Raw genomic sequence first — 19,982 nt, 5'->3', positions numbered from 1 at the left:
GAAGGCGGAGAGAAACCGTCGCTACAAATTCGTAGATTTCTCTGGTGGCGGCGTAAGGAGAGAACGAGCGTTCGCGAGGAGAAGTCAGACAGGCATAGAAGCCGAGGGCTTCATTATTCAAAGGGTGTCGGCGTCTTGCATTCTGCCGCTCTGCTGGATCCGCGGAAGTTGACGGGTGTGAAGCAACCATCCGTGAGCAGTTCCTCCACCTCCTCTTCCTTCGCGTCGCTTCTCGCGCGCCACTCCAAGCTTCCTCTCTTTCACTCGATCCTCCTCGACTCGCCACGATCGAATCTCGCATCCACCAACGATCTCGCTTGCTATTCGTTTGCGCGATAAATGTTCCTTCTTTTTTTCTTTTTACCGTCTTTTTCGCTTTGAGGCGTTGCGCTTCGGAATTCTGTACGGTGAAGGTGATCGATCGATCGATTCGGGGAGGAACGATGGAGTTGAGGAAAAAGGATGGGGGTGACTGGTTTGCGCAAATTTTAAGGGTAAATGGGAAGTGAGATTTTTTTGAACGATGTGGTTGTATTTGAGATTGCTCTAAATACTGTGCACAGAGGATTCGTTTTTCTGTTGTAATAGTAGAGTTGTTCGAGTTTGAAATGTAGTATGCAGGAAGAATATGGTAATCGTTAAAAGAATGAAAAATTGAATTCTTTTTAGGCATACAGCTTCGTATAGTGATCTGAGATAAAAGTAATAGAGGATGAGATGAAAGATTGTACCTTAACCATAAAGTTCCATTTCTATACCAATTGTCTCGTTGCCATATTTTCGTACTCTAATTTTCAAATTATACAAAATTGTATTTTTGTTTTAGAATATTTTACTTGGAGTACACAGTAGCTCTCAATGAAATTAGTTTAATTTACAAAAAAAAAAAAAGCTAAATAAGAATGTCATCTTCGAAGGACAAATTGCTTCCTCCTCTCTACGCACTAATAATTAGAGCATCGAAACGAATATTACAGTCAACAGATAGCTCCTATTTCCTGTGTGACGCGTGGCGCAACCTTTTGCCACTGTAACGTTCGAGGAGGCGACCAAATTGTGCCGAAACATCGGCTGTGTCTCGTCCCAGTTGATGAGATTTACGAGCGTCAATCGAAATCGAGGTTGACTCGTTATCGCCAGTCGCGACCCCGTGACTTGCCAATTACCGTCCCGCTAGATTGCCAGATCTATACATACACAGACACTCGATTCAACGAAATTGCATGTTGCAAACTTCGTTTCCTCGCTTTCGTACACTATACCCCGACACAGTCTGCCTCTTTTTCTTATAAAACAAATCCAATAACAGAAACAAATTTTTAAAAAAGAAAAGAAAGAAATTATTCAAACTGTCGTAGATTTTGTATCTACTCTTAGAGGTGTAGAAAAATTCGCGAGCAATGAATTAGATCAATCGTATCTGACACTTAAATTTCGTTTTACAAGATACTACTTCAATCTCTACCTTTCTAATTTCACGTGAATCAATTTACAAAACTGTCTAACATTCGCTTAAATCCAAAAAGATTTGAATCTCTCGAAGAGACGTCGTGTCCGTGAAGCTTCTAAAGCAGTGGCTATAGTCGGAGCCAAATATGTTGGCGCGTCATGGCCATTTCTTCTTTTTCACATTAACGAACTCTATCGAACGAGATTCGTATATATCTCTTTTTGTAACGCGACCATTGTCTTGCTTTTAACACTAATCGTAACCACAGCCAGTCAAATGACCAATTTTTCAAAGGCTGTTTTCTGCCTTGTTTCCTATATTAAATTGACAATCGCTTGTGTTCCTTTCGGAAAAATATGATCTTCCGATTCTTGGCGGTGATTTGACCAGCTACGATAAGAATAGCTACACCTAAAGCACCAATACGGTTAGTATTAACGGTAACATGCTCTGTCCACCGTATCCTTGATAAAACCACGCCATGCATAATTTAAAATCGCGTCGAAAGGACACCACAAGACAACCGTTAACTGTCGAACGATGAAGAGTGAAACCGAAAAACGTGAAATAAGAAATGGCCTTGACCGGCCAATACATCTGTCCCCCGCTATACACGATCCTTTCGGAGTACAGGCAGCCGTGCACACGCGGCATCCAAAGCGTCTTGCCTTCGTCCGTCTCCTCCCGTTCCAACGATATTATTCACTGTACGATATTTCGCGAAGCGTGTATAACCGCTGAAAGACACGGATTGCGAACGCATATAACAGCCGAGGCCCGGCGGAAAGGAAGCGGCGAACGGCGGGGGCAGGAGAGTTTAGAGGAGGGTTGTTGAAGGAAGAGAGGAAGACGTGATCCAGAGAGGACGCGTGCTCTGCACAGATAGAGAGAGGAGATAGGGACGATACGAAGCACGGAATCGCGAGATGGAAGGTGGGCAGATGACACGAGATAGAGGACAGAGAGACGATAAAGGAGGAATAGAAGGGAAGAGCGAGCAACGTGTGTTATGGATATCCATTCGCGGCGAATGGGAGGCGAACGTAGTCAGTCTCACAGCAGAACGATCACAGGATGACGCGGCAAACGGTGGGAAACGAGCGATACAGCCTGGCACAGAGAGAGCTCGGCCTCCTTGCAAATCGCATCACAGATCAAACACGGCTTGTATATTAAACGTAACCTGCTAAGGCGTACCCGTCGACTGCTTATCTACTGTCCAACCTCGAGGATCGTTTCTAGATGACAACGTACCCTTTCCATACCATATTTCCACGAGATAGTTCCAACAATCGGCACCGTGTACCGTTGATCACACAGTGGTGCGTTCACTATTAAGATCGATCAACGATACCGGACAAGTTGTCGCTTCCGAAACGAGCATTCTCGACCAGTACTTTCGCGACCAGACACCTCTGCTGTCGCCGTTTGACGTCTCGATACGTGCGACACGTTGGTAGCGCCAACGTACTTACACACGAGCGAGACTTGCTCCTGAGAAGGCAGCCGAGGATGCAAAATTGAACGCCCGCGAAGAAGGTACGGTTGGCTGGAGAGCGTGTGACGAATCGCGGGAACGCTTGTACACTGCGTCAGCCGCTTAAGATCTGCCGGGAGGCTGTGATCGCGTAACCGTGTGGCTCTTTGCGTGCAATTCGAAAGCTAATGCATCGCTGTTGACGCGGGAATAGTCGGGGGGAGGGGAATGAGTTGGATTTTTCTGCTACTCCGAGAACAGACTGGAGGAGAGACTTCGTTACCCGATGGGGGAACTAGTGCAGTTGGAGAGATTTGGGTGTGTGATAGGTCATGCAAAAGGTTCAACGTGCAAATTCTCTGCTTTTTTCTTTTTTCTTTTTTATATATATGCTGATAAACGTAATACTTTGCTCTTTAATGTTTCACTCAGGATATCTTGAAAATATACAAAACATTGGCTTTGATATCGTGCGGTTGACAATATTTCCGGCTGGAATACGACTTCTCCCGGGTTCCTAGGCTCCCTTACGAACGTGGCGATAAGCTCTAACAATTATACAGGTATCGACTAATATCACATTTACATTGATAAAAAAGAAAACTTCCTCGATAGTTAAATTCACATACTTTCCAATCGACACTGCTCTCAAGTTTCAAAACGACCGTACTAAAAGCATAATACACCGATAAAGAGATAATCAACGTAATATAAAATCTTAACTGGTAATATTTTACTTCGGCAATGTGGTTCAACGTCGAGATAAATCTTAAGAACTCTACAAAACACAACTATCGACAGATAGTTACGATCGCTGTGCCAAACAGATCCTCCCGATGATCTAGCGATAAAAACTCTACGTACAATCTACTCGATGCTGAAAGACCGAGGGTCGGTCTCGATCGCTTTCTCTCGCGTCAAGAAATGTAAACCATCGATAGAACCACCATCAACACCCCACACACCAGAAATAAACTCACCTGGCTCAACGGGCGAATCCTTTCGTGGATCGACTTCTCCGCCTGCATGGCAGAGGGTGGCGGATGATCGGGCGTAGGTGGCTGAGCGTAGTGCGTTGGACTGGTCGGCAGCATCATTTGTACTCGTTTCAGGCGCTTGTCGGTCGCTTCGCGGGCCTCGGTGCCGGAATGCTCGTCGATGGTGTCGCGCTTGTCGTCGAGAAGGCTCTCCTGCGATGATTTGAGCGTGAGAAAAGCATTCGAGACGAACGTCTGCTCCTGGACGAACGAGTCTATCTCGCTGCACGGCGATTTGTCCGCGCACGGGCTGTTCCCCTGCTCGCAATTGTCGAACGCGTGTCGACGCAATTTCCGCCGTGGGTTCAACGTCTTGATCGGTCTGTTCTCGTATATCGATGTGATCGCCACCGGTTCCACGTTCGTCGTCTCGCGTCTCTCCTCGCCGTCCGGCACACGGGACTTCATCTCCACGTATTGGTCCACGCTTCTGGTCACGTGGCGTAATTGCTCGCGACGTTTCTGCAATTGTTCGAGGTCGATGTGGCTACGAGCGCCGCTACGCGCCATGAACAGATACTCGTAGTTGCTGGGGCCCAGCGAACAGTCCGCGGACAAGGACATCTGGGTCTGCAGGTGCGTCGGTGAGACAGACAGGTTGCGTCTCGGCGGTTTCTTCGGCGGCGTTGGCTGCAAACAACATCGGGCAATCCCAGTTTTCGCGCTTGTTAAGCTCGTTAGCGTGTTCGGTTACCGTGAGGAAGTTGAGTTTCGGGGTAACTTGAATTTTTTAATCGATACGGCTTCGAGGGATAGAACGAGCGATTGATTTACGCGTGTGCTTGATTTCGTTATGTTCGAACGACGGACTTTATTTTGCTGTTGGAACGACAAATGTGAAGTTCGGTATTTCAGTAAGGTCAGAGCGATAGGAATAATTGGAGATTAATTGAAACTGAAGTGTATACATAAATTTCGATCGGAGGAGGATGATCGATGTTTGAACGACGATACGATTGAATTGAGGTGAACGATATAGAAAATGAAACTTTCTTCTTTTCTCCCACTGTAGAAAAATAATTCGACGGGAACGAAAGTCCGCAACTAATGGGCGCCGTCCAATCGTCGGACATCTTCCGAAGGTAATATTCGAGATGTAGTTTCACGAAGCCGCCTCGTTCCAAGGAAAAATGTAGCCAGCGTCAAGCTGTCGGGCCAATTAACCCGCGATCAATTTGTCCACGTTAACGAACTGTAAGGCGCCTGAGATGATTCATTGCCGCGTTACACGGTACGGTTCTTCGTGCTAAAAAAAAAAGTAGCCGATCTCCAAGGACCGTCTCTTCCTATATCTTCTAATCTCTACTAGCAACATCGAAATTAACAAAAAACCGTAACTTCTAAACATTCCAAAGAAAAAAAAAGTTACCATCAAATCCGTCAAAGTTTAAAATACAATTTTCACAATACAAGATTCTCAAGAATTTGCACAATTCGCACCCGGTAAAACGACACGAATTTCTCATTACCTGAAAGCACAAGAACCGTGAGATATCTCGGGGCGAATCAATTACAACATTGAGAAAAAAATTCCGCCTTCCGAGCGAGCACACTTCTCGCGATCCCGTACAACCCTTCTCACCGAGAGTCAGGGACGGGATCTCGAGGCGAAAAAAGGGGGACCTTACGGGGTGAGAGAGGGTGGGGGGGTTATTCTTACCGAGACTTTACTGTTGGAGGCGGGGCTGTGGAGAGAACTGGACAAGGGTGCCATTGGCAAGTAAATCCCGGCGGCGCTGGAATCGTTGGGCAAACAACGCCGGTCCCGTGGGCTCGGTCCACCGACGCTCGAGGACGAGGAAACGCTCAATTGGTCCGACTCCCTGCCACCCCCGTATCCCGTGGGTAATGTCAAGGACAGATCCTCCGACACGAAGCTACCCTCCATTGTTCCTCGAGGTACCGGTGGCGTTTGGTACAATCCACTGTCAGAGCCCCTGCGCAACCAAACTGAATGTCTCAGCGGGACCAATTCACGATTAACTTGGAATTGCTAATGGTTTGCTTGGTCGAGCAAATCCTCGTTCCTTTCATTTTTTTTTTTCTTTTCTTTTCTTTCGTGCTTTTCGCTTTGTTTGTTTACTTGTGTACGACGGCTAAATTAGGTTAAACTTTAACGTAGTAGCGCTTTGGACGATAAACACTGGTTAGTTTCGATGGATTTTGAAGGTGCTTGTTACGTGGATTGATGAATTAACCGGACGAGTTTAACCCTTTAGTGACGGAGAACTTGGATTACGGTTCTAATTGTTAATTGTAGAACTGTGCTTAATGAATCGTTTATTACTGAGAAAAATAGTAAACTGTAGGATAAAGATAATCGTCATTAAAGGATTAAACGTTCGTTCCACCTTTTATTAATGAACAAATGAGACTACAATTAACTGGCAAATATTCCCAGGATTCACCCAACTCCGATTCATCCCGATAACTTTTTTACACGCCTGGCGACATTCGTTTAGATTAGGGAAAAGCAACAAGTAGCTCGATCGCAGAATTCAACTTACACGAACCTCGACAGACAATTTGCTAGAAAAGGTACTTTAGTGTTCAGTGGGGAATCGAAAGCGCTACCATAGATACCTGGCGGAATGTTTGCATGTCATTACCGTGTGGTGTCGCGCTGTGCTAATGGTATTCTGTTGGTGGTAGTGTTTTGTGGTTTGTCGTCGGGAGTTTGATCGGAACTTTCGAGAGTATTTATCGAGTTCAGAGTGTCGGACATGGACATAAAGACACTGTCGAAGACGGAACTGGGGTCAGAGTCCTCTGTCAGCTGGAGGGTCCTCCGTACACCGTTCACTGGTTCCCCATACTCCTCGTCTTCACTGAAATTCGCAATCCATCGGGTGTATCGTCAAGTTCGACACGATTTCCAGCGAATTCTTTCATCCTCGCATACTGAAAAGCGAAGCAGCGTAGCCGGAGCGAACACATAGCGTGGAACAGCGTGCCGTATCGAGAATATTTGAATCGTTTCAGCCGCTTTGTTTTTTCCCCAGAAATTTTTCTTCATTTTTTTCATTTCTATCCCCTGCTACAATTCGTAGTATCTTTATTGTATAACATACTTAAAGCCCTACTCGACGTTTCTCTCGTTAAATACATTCTTCCAATACCACAATGGCAACTTCTTTTTCTCCTTCCCACCCACTCATCTTAAAGAAACCGCCCCCTTGAAACATCCTTTACACAACCTCGGCTACCGGCGAGCCCTAACAATTAAGCACACTAGACGCACAAAAAGACCCGACCAGAATGGCCAGAAACTCGTTCATCGGTCAAGCCCAAAGAATGGCACACCGAGTATCATCGTCTCTCCCTCAACAATGCGTAAGTCCAAGCGGAGACGTCCGCGGGCGAGTGGCGACATTTTAATGAGGCCACGTAGACGAGGTAGAAAGCAAGCGGGAGAAACAGAAAGAGAAAAGCACGAGAACCGGTAGCAGCGGTAACAGTAGCAACAGCAACAGCAGCGGCAAGAGTAGAAGGAGCAAGAGGAATGGAAACAAGCGAAGGCAGAGGTGAATGAGAAGCCGGCGAACCGCGGCTGCAGGCCATGCCCATAGGACGAGGGAGAGAGCAATGGTTATTAGTTTTATGCTGAGACGGGCTAACATTTACATTGTTTAACGTGATGGATTCATCTCGAGGCGGCCGAGGCCACGGCTACCGACGTCAAACATTGACGATGGAGGTGCGGAGAGAACTCTGCTGCCGCGCGCCACTTTCTCTCTCACTCCTCTCTCTCTCTCTCTCTCTCTCTCTCTCTCTCTCTCTCACTCCATCCATCCATCCGTCCGACTTTCTTTTCTCTCTACCATTCACCATCTCCCTTCTCCCCTCTGTCAGTCTCTCGCGGTCGGCCTCGACAGGTCTCCTCTTTCTCCGTCTGGTCGAGCCAACCAGTCGCGCTTACCAAAGCTAGGCAGTAGTAGGCACCAGCCAGAGAGAGAGAATACCAATGGGGTGATATGGCGGGGGTGACCCAGGGGTGAACGAGGCGGTCGGACCCACCATCGCCTGCCTACATCAGGAAAATTAAACCAAGCCAAGCGGTGCTTAACGCGCTGGGGCTACACGCGGCCGCGCGCCACCTCCTCCAACCTCTTTTCCTCCACCTCCTCCACTTTCAGCTTCCCTTTTCGGTCCGAGAACCTTTCTTCCTCTAACTCTCCTGCCCCCGTGGCCACCCTGCTCCCTGCCCACCCTATCCTACTACCGTTAAACCCCCCTACACACAGAAGCGGCGGCGGTGGTGGGTGCAGGCAGCCAACATCGGTACTAAAACGGTACGCCGCCGCCGCCGCTAACCATCATCCAAGCACTCGCCACTCGCTCATTCACTCCGTGTGCCCAGGTCCACGTCTATGCTTTTGTTTACCCGACATCTCCTATATTAAAGCCGCCACGGTTATGCGCCCACCTATACTATATATCTCTAGAAAATATTACCCGCCTACCACCGCTGCTCTTATCCGATGCACCCACGCGATATTCTTTTCTCCGCTCTCCCTCGACCAAGATGACGCCGGATGAGCACAAATACGGGAACAGGTAGGCTCCGGCCTGAGTAGAATTGTTCTTCCTCCTCCTCCCTCTATCTCTTTTCTTTTTGTTTCCACTTTCTTTTCTTTTACTTTTTCCACTTCCGTTAGCGAACGTTCCTTTTTTTTTTTCTCTCACTCGACGTCGAAGTTCGCGCAATCGTCGGCATCGCGGAACGCGAATCGCGTGTACCGATGCGTTCCGGCGAGGGTTGTCCGTGGTGGGCTCGTCGCGATCGAACGCGACCGTTGTTTTGCATCGCTGGTCGAGGGGTTATTGTTACTCTTCTCTCTCTTCTCTCTTTTTTTTTTGCGTTCAGTTCGATAATGACGATAGGGACGTGTATCGTTCTTTTCTTATCGGCTCGTGTAATTATCGTAATTGGAATATTGGTTTTTGTCGGAGTATTCAATGTATATTCGTGTCTCGATTTTGTTTAACGCTCGACGAGCTCGAAGCGAATTATCAAAAATTGTGTAAAAAATCGTACAATGCAATTGCAAAACGCGAAGCACGTTGACGCACACAGACTCTCGCAAGAAGTTTCACAAAACAAAGGAGAAGACATCGAAAGCGACGAGAGGCGCGAGCCAGTGTGTGAAAAGGGAAAAAAGGCTGGATACTCACAAAGACATAACGGAAGTGCCGGAAACGCGGCGATCGTCGTCTCGAGGCTTATGATAGAACTGCCATTGAGTAGGCGACGTCCCTTCCGCCGGGGAGAGATCATCCCCCAGGCGTACGTTCTCGTAGGGGCTGCCCAATGAATCGTTCCCCTGGACCGGAATCGGGGGCAAGTTCTCGCTGTCCGCGTCGCTCTCCACGCCAGAGGAAGACCTATGCCCTGTTTTGCAAAGTTTCACTCGTGAATTGTCGTCGTTCCACGTTCATCGAACGGTCAATCGATCGTTCAAGAATGAGGAAATAATGAGAACAAGTGTACAGTTAACACAAGGACAATATGGATAAATTTAGGACATATGGGTACGTTGGAATATTTAATTGTTACAATTTATTACAAGAATTTATTACGAAGAATATTTTTTAGCAATTTTTCAAATTGGAATTAATTTTGCTTATTTGTAACAAAATTCGAGTAATTAAGGATAAAGTGAAATGCAGGAACAGAGTCGAAAAGAAGGGCGCCACTTCTGAGAAGCATAATCCAATATAGTGAAACCTCGTCGAAAGAGAGAAAAAGGTAGTCTTCTACGTTTGAAGAAGTAACTAAATGAGAGTAGAGCCGATAGGCTTAAATTAAGTAAAGGGAGAAACCCCAGCGGCTGATTAGTAAAATAGGATACATTATAACAAAAATTCAACTGATCATCGTCAATCCATTACGTACATATGACATAACAACATAACAAGATAGCCCAAGTATCTTCGTAACAAATTAACAAATACGTATCAGTTACACGCCACTTCAACCACTTCGTTCAATTCGTCCCAATTTAACCAGGCTACAATCCCGTTCACATAACACCCCGTCTCATTTTACATCACTGCCAGTTATCAATTTAACTATCGATACTCAATTAAGAATCGATTCCGCCAGCCTCACTATTAAACAAGCACACAAACGCGAATCAACGCTTTACAAACAATTATCCACCTACAATACAAAACCCGAAACTGCAATGTACACACACCACGTGAACACCCGGTTGAAAACAGGAAACGCGTTAAACCCTCCCATTCGCGTGCCATCGCGTTAAATCTTATCATGCAAGAACCGATCATGCAAATCCATGGGATGAACGTGTGACGAGCACGAGAGAATCAGATGGAATGTCTCGTCGTGGCTGAAGTATCGTTGCCTATTTATTCGCGTTCGATTGACAGCAACGACGAGACGCGTCGCTTTTCTCGCCCCGGTGTGCCTCGTTAATTGCACAGCTCGTTTGCACAGGGACGTCGCGGCGCGAAGAGGAGGGAAGGAGGAGCGAAAAAAAAGAGAGAAAGGAGAGAGAGAAAAAAAAGGCGAGCGTCGCGGCGGACACGCACTTTTTATCACCGCGGTGATGTCCTGAGTGACGTGCGGCGGGAACTGTCCCAGAAGATCGAGCACCGTGTTCTGTCGCGAGTCTCGTATGCCCAGGTCGACCCCTCGATCCAAGAGAGCCCGCACCACTTCCATCTTGCCGCAGAGCGCCGCCTCGTGCATCGCGGTCCCCGCAGACGTCCTCGTGTTCACGTCGACGCCCGCTGCCAGCAACACCTCCACCACCGCTCTGTAGACAGACAGACAGGTTTTCCATGTTTAATTCGTGTTCGAATCGACAGGTAGGTGTCTTGTGCTCGTTAGTAATCGCTTGTTTCCGGGAAACGGAAGACGATGTCGGAGTGTGTTAATGGGTTGGTGAGATGCAAACGAAGATTGGTCGGTTTAACCCCTTGACGCTCACGTTTTTCTCTGTTTGATGTGCCGAAAATGATCGATTTTATTTTTTGTTTGTTTTTCATTGTTTCTTAGGCGTGTAGAAATAAGTTTCCTGTTTATTTGCAATGCTGTGACATAGATTTTTGTGATAGAATAGAAAGGACAGTGGAATATGAACAGTGAAAGGAAGTAATTAAAGAAAATTGCACTTTTTGGAGGATTAGTTGTGTAAGACACGGGTATGAGTGTTACGGGGTTAAGTCAGAAGTGTATTTCTGAATATTGTCCCAAGTAAAATGTCTAAAATATTACTGAATAAAAAATTCAAGCCTTTCGATTTCCGGTTTCTGAACTAAAGTCGATTTCTCGACAGTAATTTGCAAAAAATTGGACGAATTTTCGGTAAATGCGATGAATTTGCGAACGATCAAAAAATTAGACATTTCGTACAACACGGGCAGATACACTTCCAACCACGATCTAACTTACCAAATACTAAAAAAATTCTCCAAAACAACTTTCATCCAAAGAAGAGCCCCCATCCTCGACATATACTCCACAAATATCTCAATCTCCCTTCCGTGTGTTCCATTATCGAGCGGAACACTTGAACAAACACCGCAATACCGTGAACCTTTCACACATCCTTTCGCGAAATTAACAAACCAAATTAGAGAAGCAATCCCTACTGTTCTCCCTCCAGCAGGCATACATATATCATCGACCGTTCGAATTTCCCGTTCTACGATGCGTAACGTCGACGAGACCCGAGCGAAGAACAGTTCCCGCGTGACGTCAGCTGAAAGTGGCCCGCTTGCACGCATTTCCCATTTCGAATGATACAACCCTTCCATACCCTCCCTCGTACCACTCGCGCGATGCTTGTAGTACGAAACCCAGATTTCGTTTTGTATCTGTTCAGCTGGCGTGCACCGACTGCAATGACCACAGCCATCCGTCGTATAGAGGATTCGTGGCTGGGAATCGGATTCACGTACACCTATGTTGTTATTACCCTGCCATAGGGGTATTTGTATACTGGCTTACCAAGAGCACCGATATTGAATCCGATAATAGACATTACTACAGCCCCCGTTCTCCATTCCTCCCCCGCCATTCCGACTCTCTCTCACTCACTCTCTGGCGCGCGCGCGCGCTCTCTCTTCCACACACACATACACACAGATGCACACAGAGTGTAGGTGAATGCAGGTTTCTCACACTGTTCATCGTCGGCGAGGCGCATTCAACGGATCCGCCAAATATCGTGGCGAGCGCGTGAAACGCGTGTGTGAACGCAATCATCGCAGTGTGCATCGGTACACAAGCGAGTCCCGGGTACGTTTCGACGTGGTCGTCCACGCGCGCGACCTACGTGCGTACACTTTGGGTCCCCGTTGCGCGCCTATACACATCGCCGAAAACGAGCGTACACGATGAAGTTCCGCGGCGGCCGCCGCGTAGTTTCGCGCCTGTCCAAACAGTCAAAATGCTCGTACACACGCCTGTGGACCTGGCCTTCCCGCTATTTGACCGTGGAGATTGTCCATCGAGAGTACCGGATTGCAGATTTTGCAACCTAATCAGCGCGACGAGCATCCCCGATCGAATCGCGTGAAATTTTATCGGAATTGGTGACACGAAGGTGTACACTGCTGCGATGGTTCTTTTTCTCTTTTTTTGGGAATGGAAAGTTTGTCCGTTGATAGGACGTGTTTCGACGGTGAATTTGATATAATATCGAAGAGTCGTTTTAATCGTGATTTTCATTCGTTTGATAATTTTGATTACGGAGATGTGTGTTTTATTTTTTTAGATACAGGAAGATTATTCTGGAGAATTGATATTCTTTTGGAGAGAAAATGTGTCGTTACGAACAATTAGTAAATTTCACTTCACATATACTGTGTAATGTTGATTCACTCGTGTGACACATCGATTAGGTGTCCGATGTCAGATGGACAGGTGCACAGAGATATGACTTATCGAATATCGTACAATAGCTCGCCTAATATAATAAGCTCCTCGCTGTCACTCGTGTTAATCAAATGTACACGATATAGTACTCTTGACAGCCTTTGTGATCACTTTCAGGCAAATTCATTGCAAATTTGCAATACAGTAATCGAAAAACATTGTCTTCCGCGTGTACAATAGACCAAGGAGATAATATAATAGATAACGTAACCAAGTAGTTAAACCAAATTACAATAGGACTTCCTTCATAACGTTAATCGTATATCAATCATAACTTCTATATTCGGCAATGCCAATACCTGTCCCCGTCCATCCAAATATTGCCTAATTACAGTACATTCAACCGAAAACTTCTCATCGACGAAACCAATACTTCCTAACACCTGTGCAAATATAAGGTGTTCGAGAATTAACTGCGTATTTCAATGAAACTGAATGAATTTCTAGAAAATTGATTAAGTTTAATTAAACCCAACCTAAACTGACCAATATTTGTTCTCATTTGTATAAATAGAGGGTGTCCCAAAATTAATTACATATTTCAGTAAAAATAGATGATTGTAAAAACGTAAATTAGGTTACATTCATAAAAAAAATTTTCATCTCTTTTTTTCCACCTATGCAGATACAGGATGACCGAAAATTAACTGCGTATTTCAATGAAATTAGAAGAATTTTTTTAAAATGAATTAATCTTAAGTAAACCTAACCTAAAGTAACCAATATTTGTTTTTATTTATATAAATAGAAGGTGTCCCAAGTTTAATTGCACATTTCAACGAAATTGGACGAACATATAAAAAATGACTGAATTATACGATCCTCAATTTACTTTTACACAACTGTATTCAAGAAGAAAATACCAAAACTTCATTTAACAAAAGTATTCAACACCTAAAAAATGTACTCCATCGATACCCCAACAGCTTCCAAAAACAACGAAAACCATCACCCCCTTCAACATTACCGATACCCATCCGTACAAACATTACCTCGCCAAACCTCGTGCATCCAAACATTTCCCAAAAACCAAGTTGCCAATATCCACCAAACGCACACGTTCCTCAACATCCTCGTCCCAGTGACGCTCGCGTGCCGCAGCGGCAAACACGCGCCGTCAGCCAGTGTGTACACGTGACGCGTTGCGAAAATGTGCAAAGTGCGTGTGTGTGCGTAGAGGCACGCACGTGTCAACGAGGGGAACACGATGTTCCGGTGCTCGCGCTCGCACCACCCTGTTTAACCCAAAATTCGCCCGGATGAAACGAATCTCGCGCCGCCTGTTTCAGTTGTCGAATTTCGGGTCTCCGTATCACGGATAGATGTAGCTCGATCATCGACGACGCGCGAGTAGAGGGTGGTCACAAAAAGGGGGGTGTGGTGCAGATTGAGCGGTATCGAACAGAGGTTGGGGAAGAATGTACGAGAGAGGGAAGGGAGGATGCGCGACTAGCGAGAGAAAATGCATTCATCGGACTGTGTATCGCGACGCGATCGCATTATAAGCTGCGAGCGCCAGTTAAAGCGATTACCGGCTGCGAGGCTGCATAGAAAAACCGACGTTATACCCGATTACAATGTGACTGCCGTTTCGCGGCGATTCACGATCGACGAACGAACGATTTTCGATTGCGCGCGCGCGCGCGTATGTGTGCTGTCCCCGCCGCGTTCTCCGCCACGTACAACAACGTCGATTATTTTAAAGGCTTACCAGCCGGATTATGGACGTGACGCCGCGATGTTAAATGAGAATGAATTGGCCGAGCAAAGCGTTAAATACGATTCCCCTCTGTAACCCCCTCTGCAACCAGGTTTGGAATGCTCTACGAACAGTGGAAACGAGCGGTGGTGCTTTGGAGGTAGTGGAAGGAGATGTGAAAGTTTTGAGGTGGTTTTAGGATGAAAGAAATTCTGTTAATTGTGGTTTATGGAAGAATATAGATGCTTCGGATAGGAAAAATAATCAGAGATGTGAACGTTTCGAGGGTGGTTTTTGGATGAAAGAAATTGGATCGATTGTGATTTTCGGATAAAAGGAATTCTGTTGATTCTACTATGTGGAAGAAGATAGGGAGATGATTCAGATAGCGGAAGGAAGATAATTAGGGATATGAACGTTTTGGAGTGAAAGAAATTCTGTTAATTGTGGTTTATGGAAGAATATAGGTGCTTCGAATAGTAAAAGTAGTCAGAGATGTGAACGTTTCGAGGGTGGTTTTTGGATGAAAGAAATTTTGTTGATTGTGGTTTTTAGACGAAAGGAATTCTGATGATTATGGTATACAGAAGAAGATAATTACGTAGCTTTCGAATTATTTTTGCTGTCTCGTACAGATCAAGAAGGAAAACACTGAACTGGAAAGGTAGCAAAAAAAAAGAGACGATAAACATTTCAAGATGTCTAAAGTGCTATCTTACGTTATCGTTTGCTCTGTATCTTGAAACGTAACAAAAGAATGTAAATGGTAAAAATTATATCACGTTTCTATACCGATAAGATAACGCCGAGTATTATCGATCTTGCCAAACGCAGCGTTTCATCAAGCTGAATCGATCGTAATTTCACAGGATATAGCGTTCGATATTCCAAACATCGCATCGAATATGAAATATTGATTCTCTCGTCGACACTTCGAAAAACGATATTCCACTGTGTGAAATAATCTCGAAATTCAATTTACGGAAAAAATCATACTTAAACGTAACTTTCGACGCTCCCACGGTATTACGCTTATTAAATACTCTCGAGCTTTAATTTACAAAATGCGCAGTTTTCAATCCAAATATTCCTTCTCACAATTCCACGAAAAGTTATTTACGAGCGCGCGAGCATTTTAAATCAACGGTGCGTTTTTAACGATAAACCGGAAGTAATAAACCAGGTGCACGGTGTATCGGCTGCATATTCCGAAATATCGCGAGGATGAAAAAAAAAAGAAAGAAAAAAAAAACGAATAAAAAAAAACGTGCAAACAGCCGTTCCGAAGAATTGTTCCGAGGCCGGTGCCGAAAATTCATTTTCGTTATTTAACTGTACAAGCACCGGTGTAATCGATTATCCGGTTAATCTTGCATCATCCGATTGAACGGTTCGATTAATCAAATAACGAAGGGCCACGCTTACAATATCGTTTATTTAACTGAACATTTTTGCCGGACGACGCAACAATCACCAATTATTTGTGTAAATAGTAGCAAATCGATCGAACGTAGAGCGGCGGAACCTTCCTCCGTCGATATTCCGGTGACCATTTTTGTTTATGGCGCCGCATTGTTGCGCCACCGCCACGAAATAACACGTCCTCCGCGTCTCGGGGTATAACGCGAAATACGGTTTCAACGGTTACACACGCCATTCCCGTGTCGCCTATTTTTGATGGCCCTCCCTCTCGCTCGAATAAATCGCCCGCCGTCGCGCAATTTACGTTTTCAAAGTCCCCGCTTTGTCAAAAATATCGGTCCCATATGTAACTTTTCCTGAAATTTACCCCTGCTGATAGGTACGTGGAAACCTTCGAGTATACATGGGTGTAAAATACGAAAGGAAATATTTAATATCGATGTAGAGAAATATATCACTTTTTCACCGATGATTAAATCTGTGAAAAATTTCAAGAAACGTAATCAATATTAGCACGTCGAAGACCGGGAGATTCACCGATGGCGAGCCCGCAATTTGCCCGTGGCGCCCGCGGGGCTCGTCGATGAGCGGCGATCTCAAAATTAGTAAAAACACTTCATTCTAATAAATTGCAATACTTGTAAAATTGTCAATGTCGTCGCTGTTATCACAACGACGTAAAGAAACAAATACATATTACGATGTATTTTATTGAAACAGAAACTTGGTTCCAGCGCCACGGGCAAGTTGCGCAGAATCGGAATTGAACGTGTTAAAAAGGCCCCCGCAAAGAATAAAAATGAATTGGCTGAACCAAATGAGAACTGAAGCTGCGAACACATACCTGAAATCATACGCGAAACATAAAGGAACTACAGGCGAACTATTCCACGGGCAATATTCAGACCAGCAAACGCAATAGAGAGAACGTCCCGGAAATCCCCCGGCTAAGAGAGAACAACGCATCAGCGGTGGTGCGCTTATCGAAGCGTCAGAACACCTTGGCGCATAAAGGGGCATTAAACATCGAGCGTGGTCGGAGGGCGAACGATCGCGATTCAGCCAGGCCGCGATTTCAACGTGGACCGATCTAGGTCGATACGTTTCGAAGGTAATGATTAATACGATCCTCGTAATCGAGAGGCGGCCAGCAATGCGCACACGGACAGCAGACAGGGGGGAGAGAGAGTGCTCTCTCTCTCTCTCTCTGGTGCTGCTGCTCTATCGATGCCTAGCTGCGAATGCATTCGGTACGGTGGCTCGAGGAACGAGGAGGAACGATAGAGAGGTGATCCAGAGGGATGGTAATATAGGACGTGTGTAACCAGGAGAGGGTTGCGACGGATCATGCCAGTTGGAGGACGTACATATCGTATTCGACGGGATTACGCAACGCGGTGCTTTCTGATTGGCTCTAATGGGCAACGCTGCAAATGGCTCGACATCGTTATGGTTAGCTGAAACGAGTCCATTGTTGTTCCGGGATACAATGCGCGAGCTGCATTTCGCGGTAATTAGCTCGAACGGTTCCCAGGAGGAGGAGGGGGGGGAAAAAATGTTCTCGCTACTTGGATTCTGGAAATTTCGAGTTGAAGAAAAATATGTGATCCTTCTTTGGAGGAAGTTGTTAATCGACGAGAAGTTTTACGGTAGAATTTGTAGGATAACTTTTTGTTCCATCGAGCGAAGAATTTCGATTTAGTAGATTAATTATAAGGCAGATTTTTAAATTACAAGGTAATATTTGGATAATTCGGAACATTCTCGCGACTTGGATTCTGAAAATCGAAACCTAGAGAAAAAGACGATTTTGTAAATTTCGTAAATTAATGCGGAATTTTTGAAATTCATTTCTGAATCGCACGGATAATTTTCGTAAGGGAAATAGGTCAGAAGCTATGGTCTAATTGCAAGTAAACTTTCCAAGTAAAATGTTGAGAAGTGGTTCATTCGGGTCAAGTAGTACGAGTCAATGTTTAATGGTTCATGAAATATTCAGCAACAAAGATCTATTTCATACTCTACCGCATACTATATTTACGACTTCACGGTTCTTTTAAATAAGAAGATGCAACGACAGTGGTTGCATTAAATGAAATTGACTTTCTTCCCTAGAAATGCGATGAAAAAAGAGAAATAAATAATCACGACTACCTGTAAGAAAACTACTTCACCATTCTACGATTTCTTCATACCTATTCAATATTTAAACACTGAATCAAATAAGAAAAATAAAAATATTAAATTATCAGTCTCATAAATCAAAGCTACACTTCTATTTAAAATTAAGTTTCATTTCCATCGTAACTGTGTCGCAACTCTGTTACAAGGTAAAAGGGTTAAAACTCGCTGTTTCTCTTTCCACGCGAGTTACATGAAATTACGCTTCACTTTACATAATCGCTGTTCTTCCGAAGCGCAGAATCTATTTACACATCGATGCTAAATTTTGCAACACCCCCGTGCAACTTTCTACCTCGTAACAAATCCCTGTTTAACATTTACGCAAGCACAGTCGAGGATAAAATGCGAGTACGTTCCACCTACGGTCCCGGAGACAAACTGGTCACCGGGTTGCGCAACAACGGTGCACACTTGTGCAAAGATGGACTGTTATTTGCGAAAGGGCGAGGGGTGAAATCTGGATAGATTAAAAATCGACGAATTTTCTTTTCGTTTCGCGCGCGTTCAAATTAATCGTGCGACGCGTGTGTACGCACGCCTATTCGCCAGAAAACGCGAGTACACGAGGGCGCAGGCCTTCACGAGTCATGAATAATCTAACAACGATCCTGATCTGCGATGCAACATAAAATAGATTTCATGGACAGCGGCCGGTAAACGCGAGCGCGCGCGCCGCCGCCACCACCCTCGCGTGTTGATCAAACGCCGCGCGACGATCATCGGCTCAGCTTGATTAAATAAAGAGCGCGTGCAACTGTTGAACGATCCTGGAACCGCTTCACAATTCCACCGAGTCCGCAACTTGAGAATATCCAACGGAATTCTTTTTCTTTTTTTAGGTGAACCCTTTGACGAAACCGAGGGATAAAAATTCGAAGATGAACGACGGACGAAAAGTTTGCGTCGCGTGGAATTAAAATTAGTATTTGTCGTATGTGATTAGGTTTGGAAATTTTATGTGAAAATTGAGTTCATCGGGGGTTGAATTCTGTTGCGAAATGTTCGCACACGTACGACTGTTAAAAATGAAATGTTAATAAACGTATGAGTAATAGTTTGTTTTAAATATGTAGAATTTTTAGTGTTCGTGATAAAGTATGAATTTTATACGAGTGGACTAGAATTTCTTGAGATGAGTCTTGTTACTGATAAACACGCGAAACGTGAGAATTTGTAAGAAAGTATTGCTCATCGAGTGATTACAGCTGTGCAACGTGTAAAGATCGAAGTTTTGAAATATCGCTTGTTACGCAGTACCAGAATTTATTCGAAGATTTGTAAAATTGCTTTGGATGAACTTTATTGACTCTACTTTCATTTACAATCCCGAATAAAATTTCACATCTCCGATAGTCGATTAAAAATTCACCATTATCCAAAACACTCTCACGAAATCCCAATGAAAGAAGGGAACTTCGAAGGAACTGTAGAATGTTTAGAAAAAGAAATGAAACGACTCACCTGTGACCATTTCGCGAGGCCAGATGCAGCGGGGTGTGAGGGAAAATCACCGACGAGGAAGAATTCCGGAGAGGCACGATCAGCTCTGGATACGTACTAACGAGCAATTGCACGGTTTCCAATCTATAAAAGATAATTAATTTTACAGAAGGAGCACAAAGCCAATTAGCGGCGTCATCGATTATTCAGTCTCGACGATCAATTATGCGCGAGCGAATTTCAGTCCTGGCCGACCGGTTTAAAGCTGCTCGAATTTCAAGCAAACCGGCGCCGAATAAACAAACCCCGAAATTATGAACGAACTTTTAAATGTAAACCCAAAGAGGGGGAGCGGGCGAAAAAGT

General features: G+C 44.9%; 1 protein-coding gene across 1 annotated transcript in view; it reads right to left on the bottom strand.

Annotated features, from left to right (window-relative positions):
• Nucleotides 1-19,982, bottom strand: part of LOC108578735 (ankyrin repeat and SAM domain-containing protein 1A-like) — a 93,789-nt gene that overhangs the window by 59,773 nt on the left and 14,034 nt on the right. The window contains exons 5-10 of the mRNA XM_017942112.1: nt 19,639-19,761; nt 10,520-10,746; nt 9,140-9,356; nt 6,574-6,792; nt 5,625-5,901; nt 3,908-4,594 (exon numbers count right to left, since the gene is read on the bottom strand). Coding sequence (XP_017797601.1) covers nt 3,908-4,594; nt 5,625-5,901; nt 6,574-6,792; nt 9,140-9,356; nt 10,520-10,746; nt 19,639-19,761 — 1,750 coding nt within the window. The remainder of the gene's footprint in view (nt 1-3,907; nt 4,595-5,624; nt 5,902-6,573; nt 6,793-9,139; nt 9,357-10,519; nt 10,747-19,638; nt 19,762-19,982) is intronic.

Source organism: Habropoda laboriosa, unplaced genomic scaffold (assembly GCF_001263275.1).
Source record: "Habropoda laboriosa isolate 0110345459 unplaced genomic scaffold, ASM126327v1 scaffold28, whole genome shotgun sequence".
Classification (NCBI taxonomy): Eukaryota; Metazoa; Arthropoda; class Insecta; order Hymenoptera; family Apidae; genus Habropoda; species Habropoda laboriosa.
Note: the sequence above shows the minus strand (reverse complement) of the source record. Positions and strands in the feature narration are given on the sequence as shown.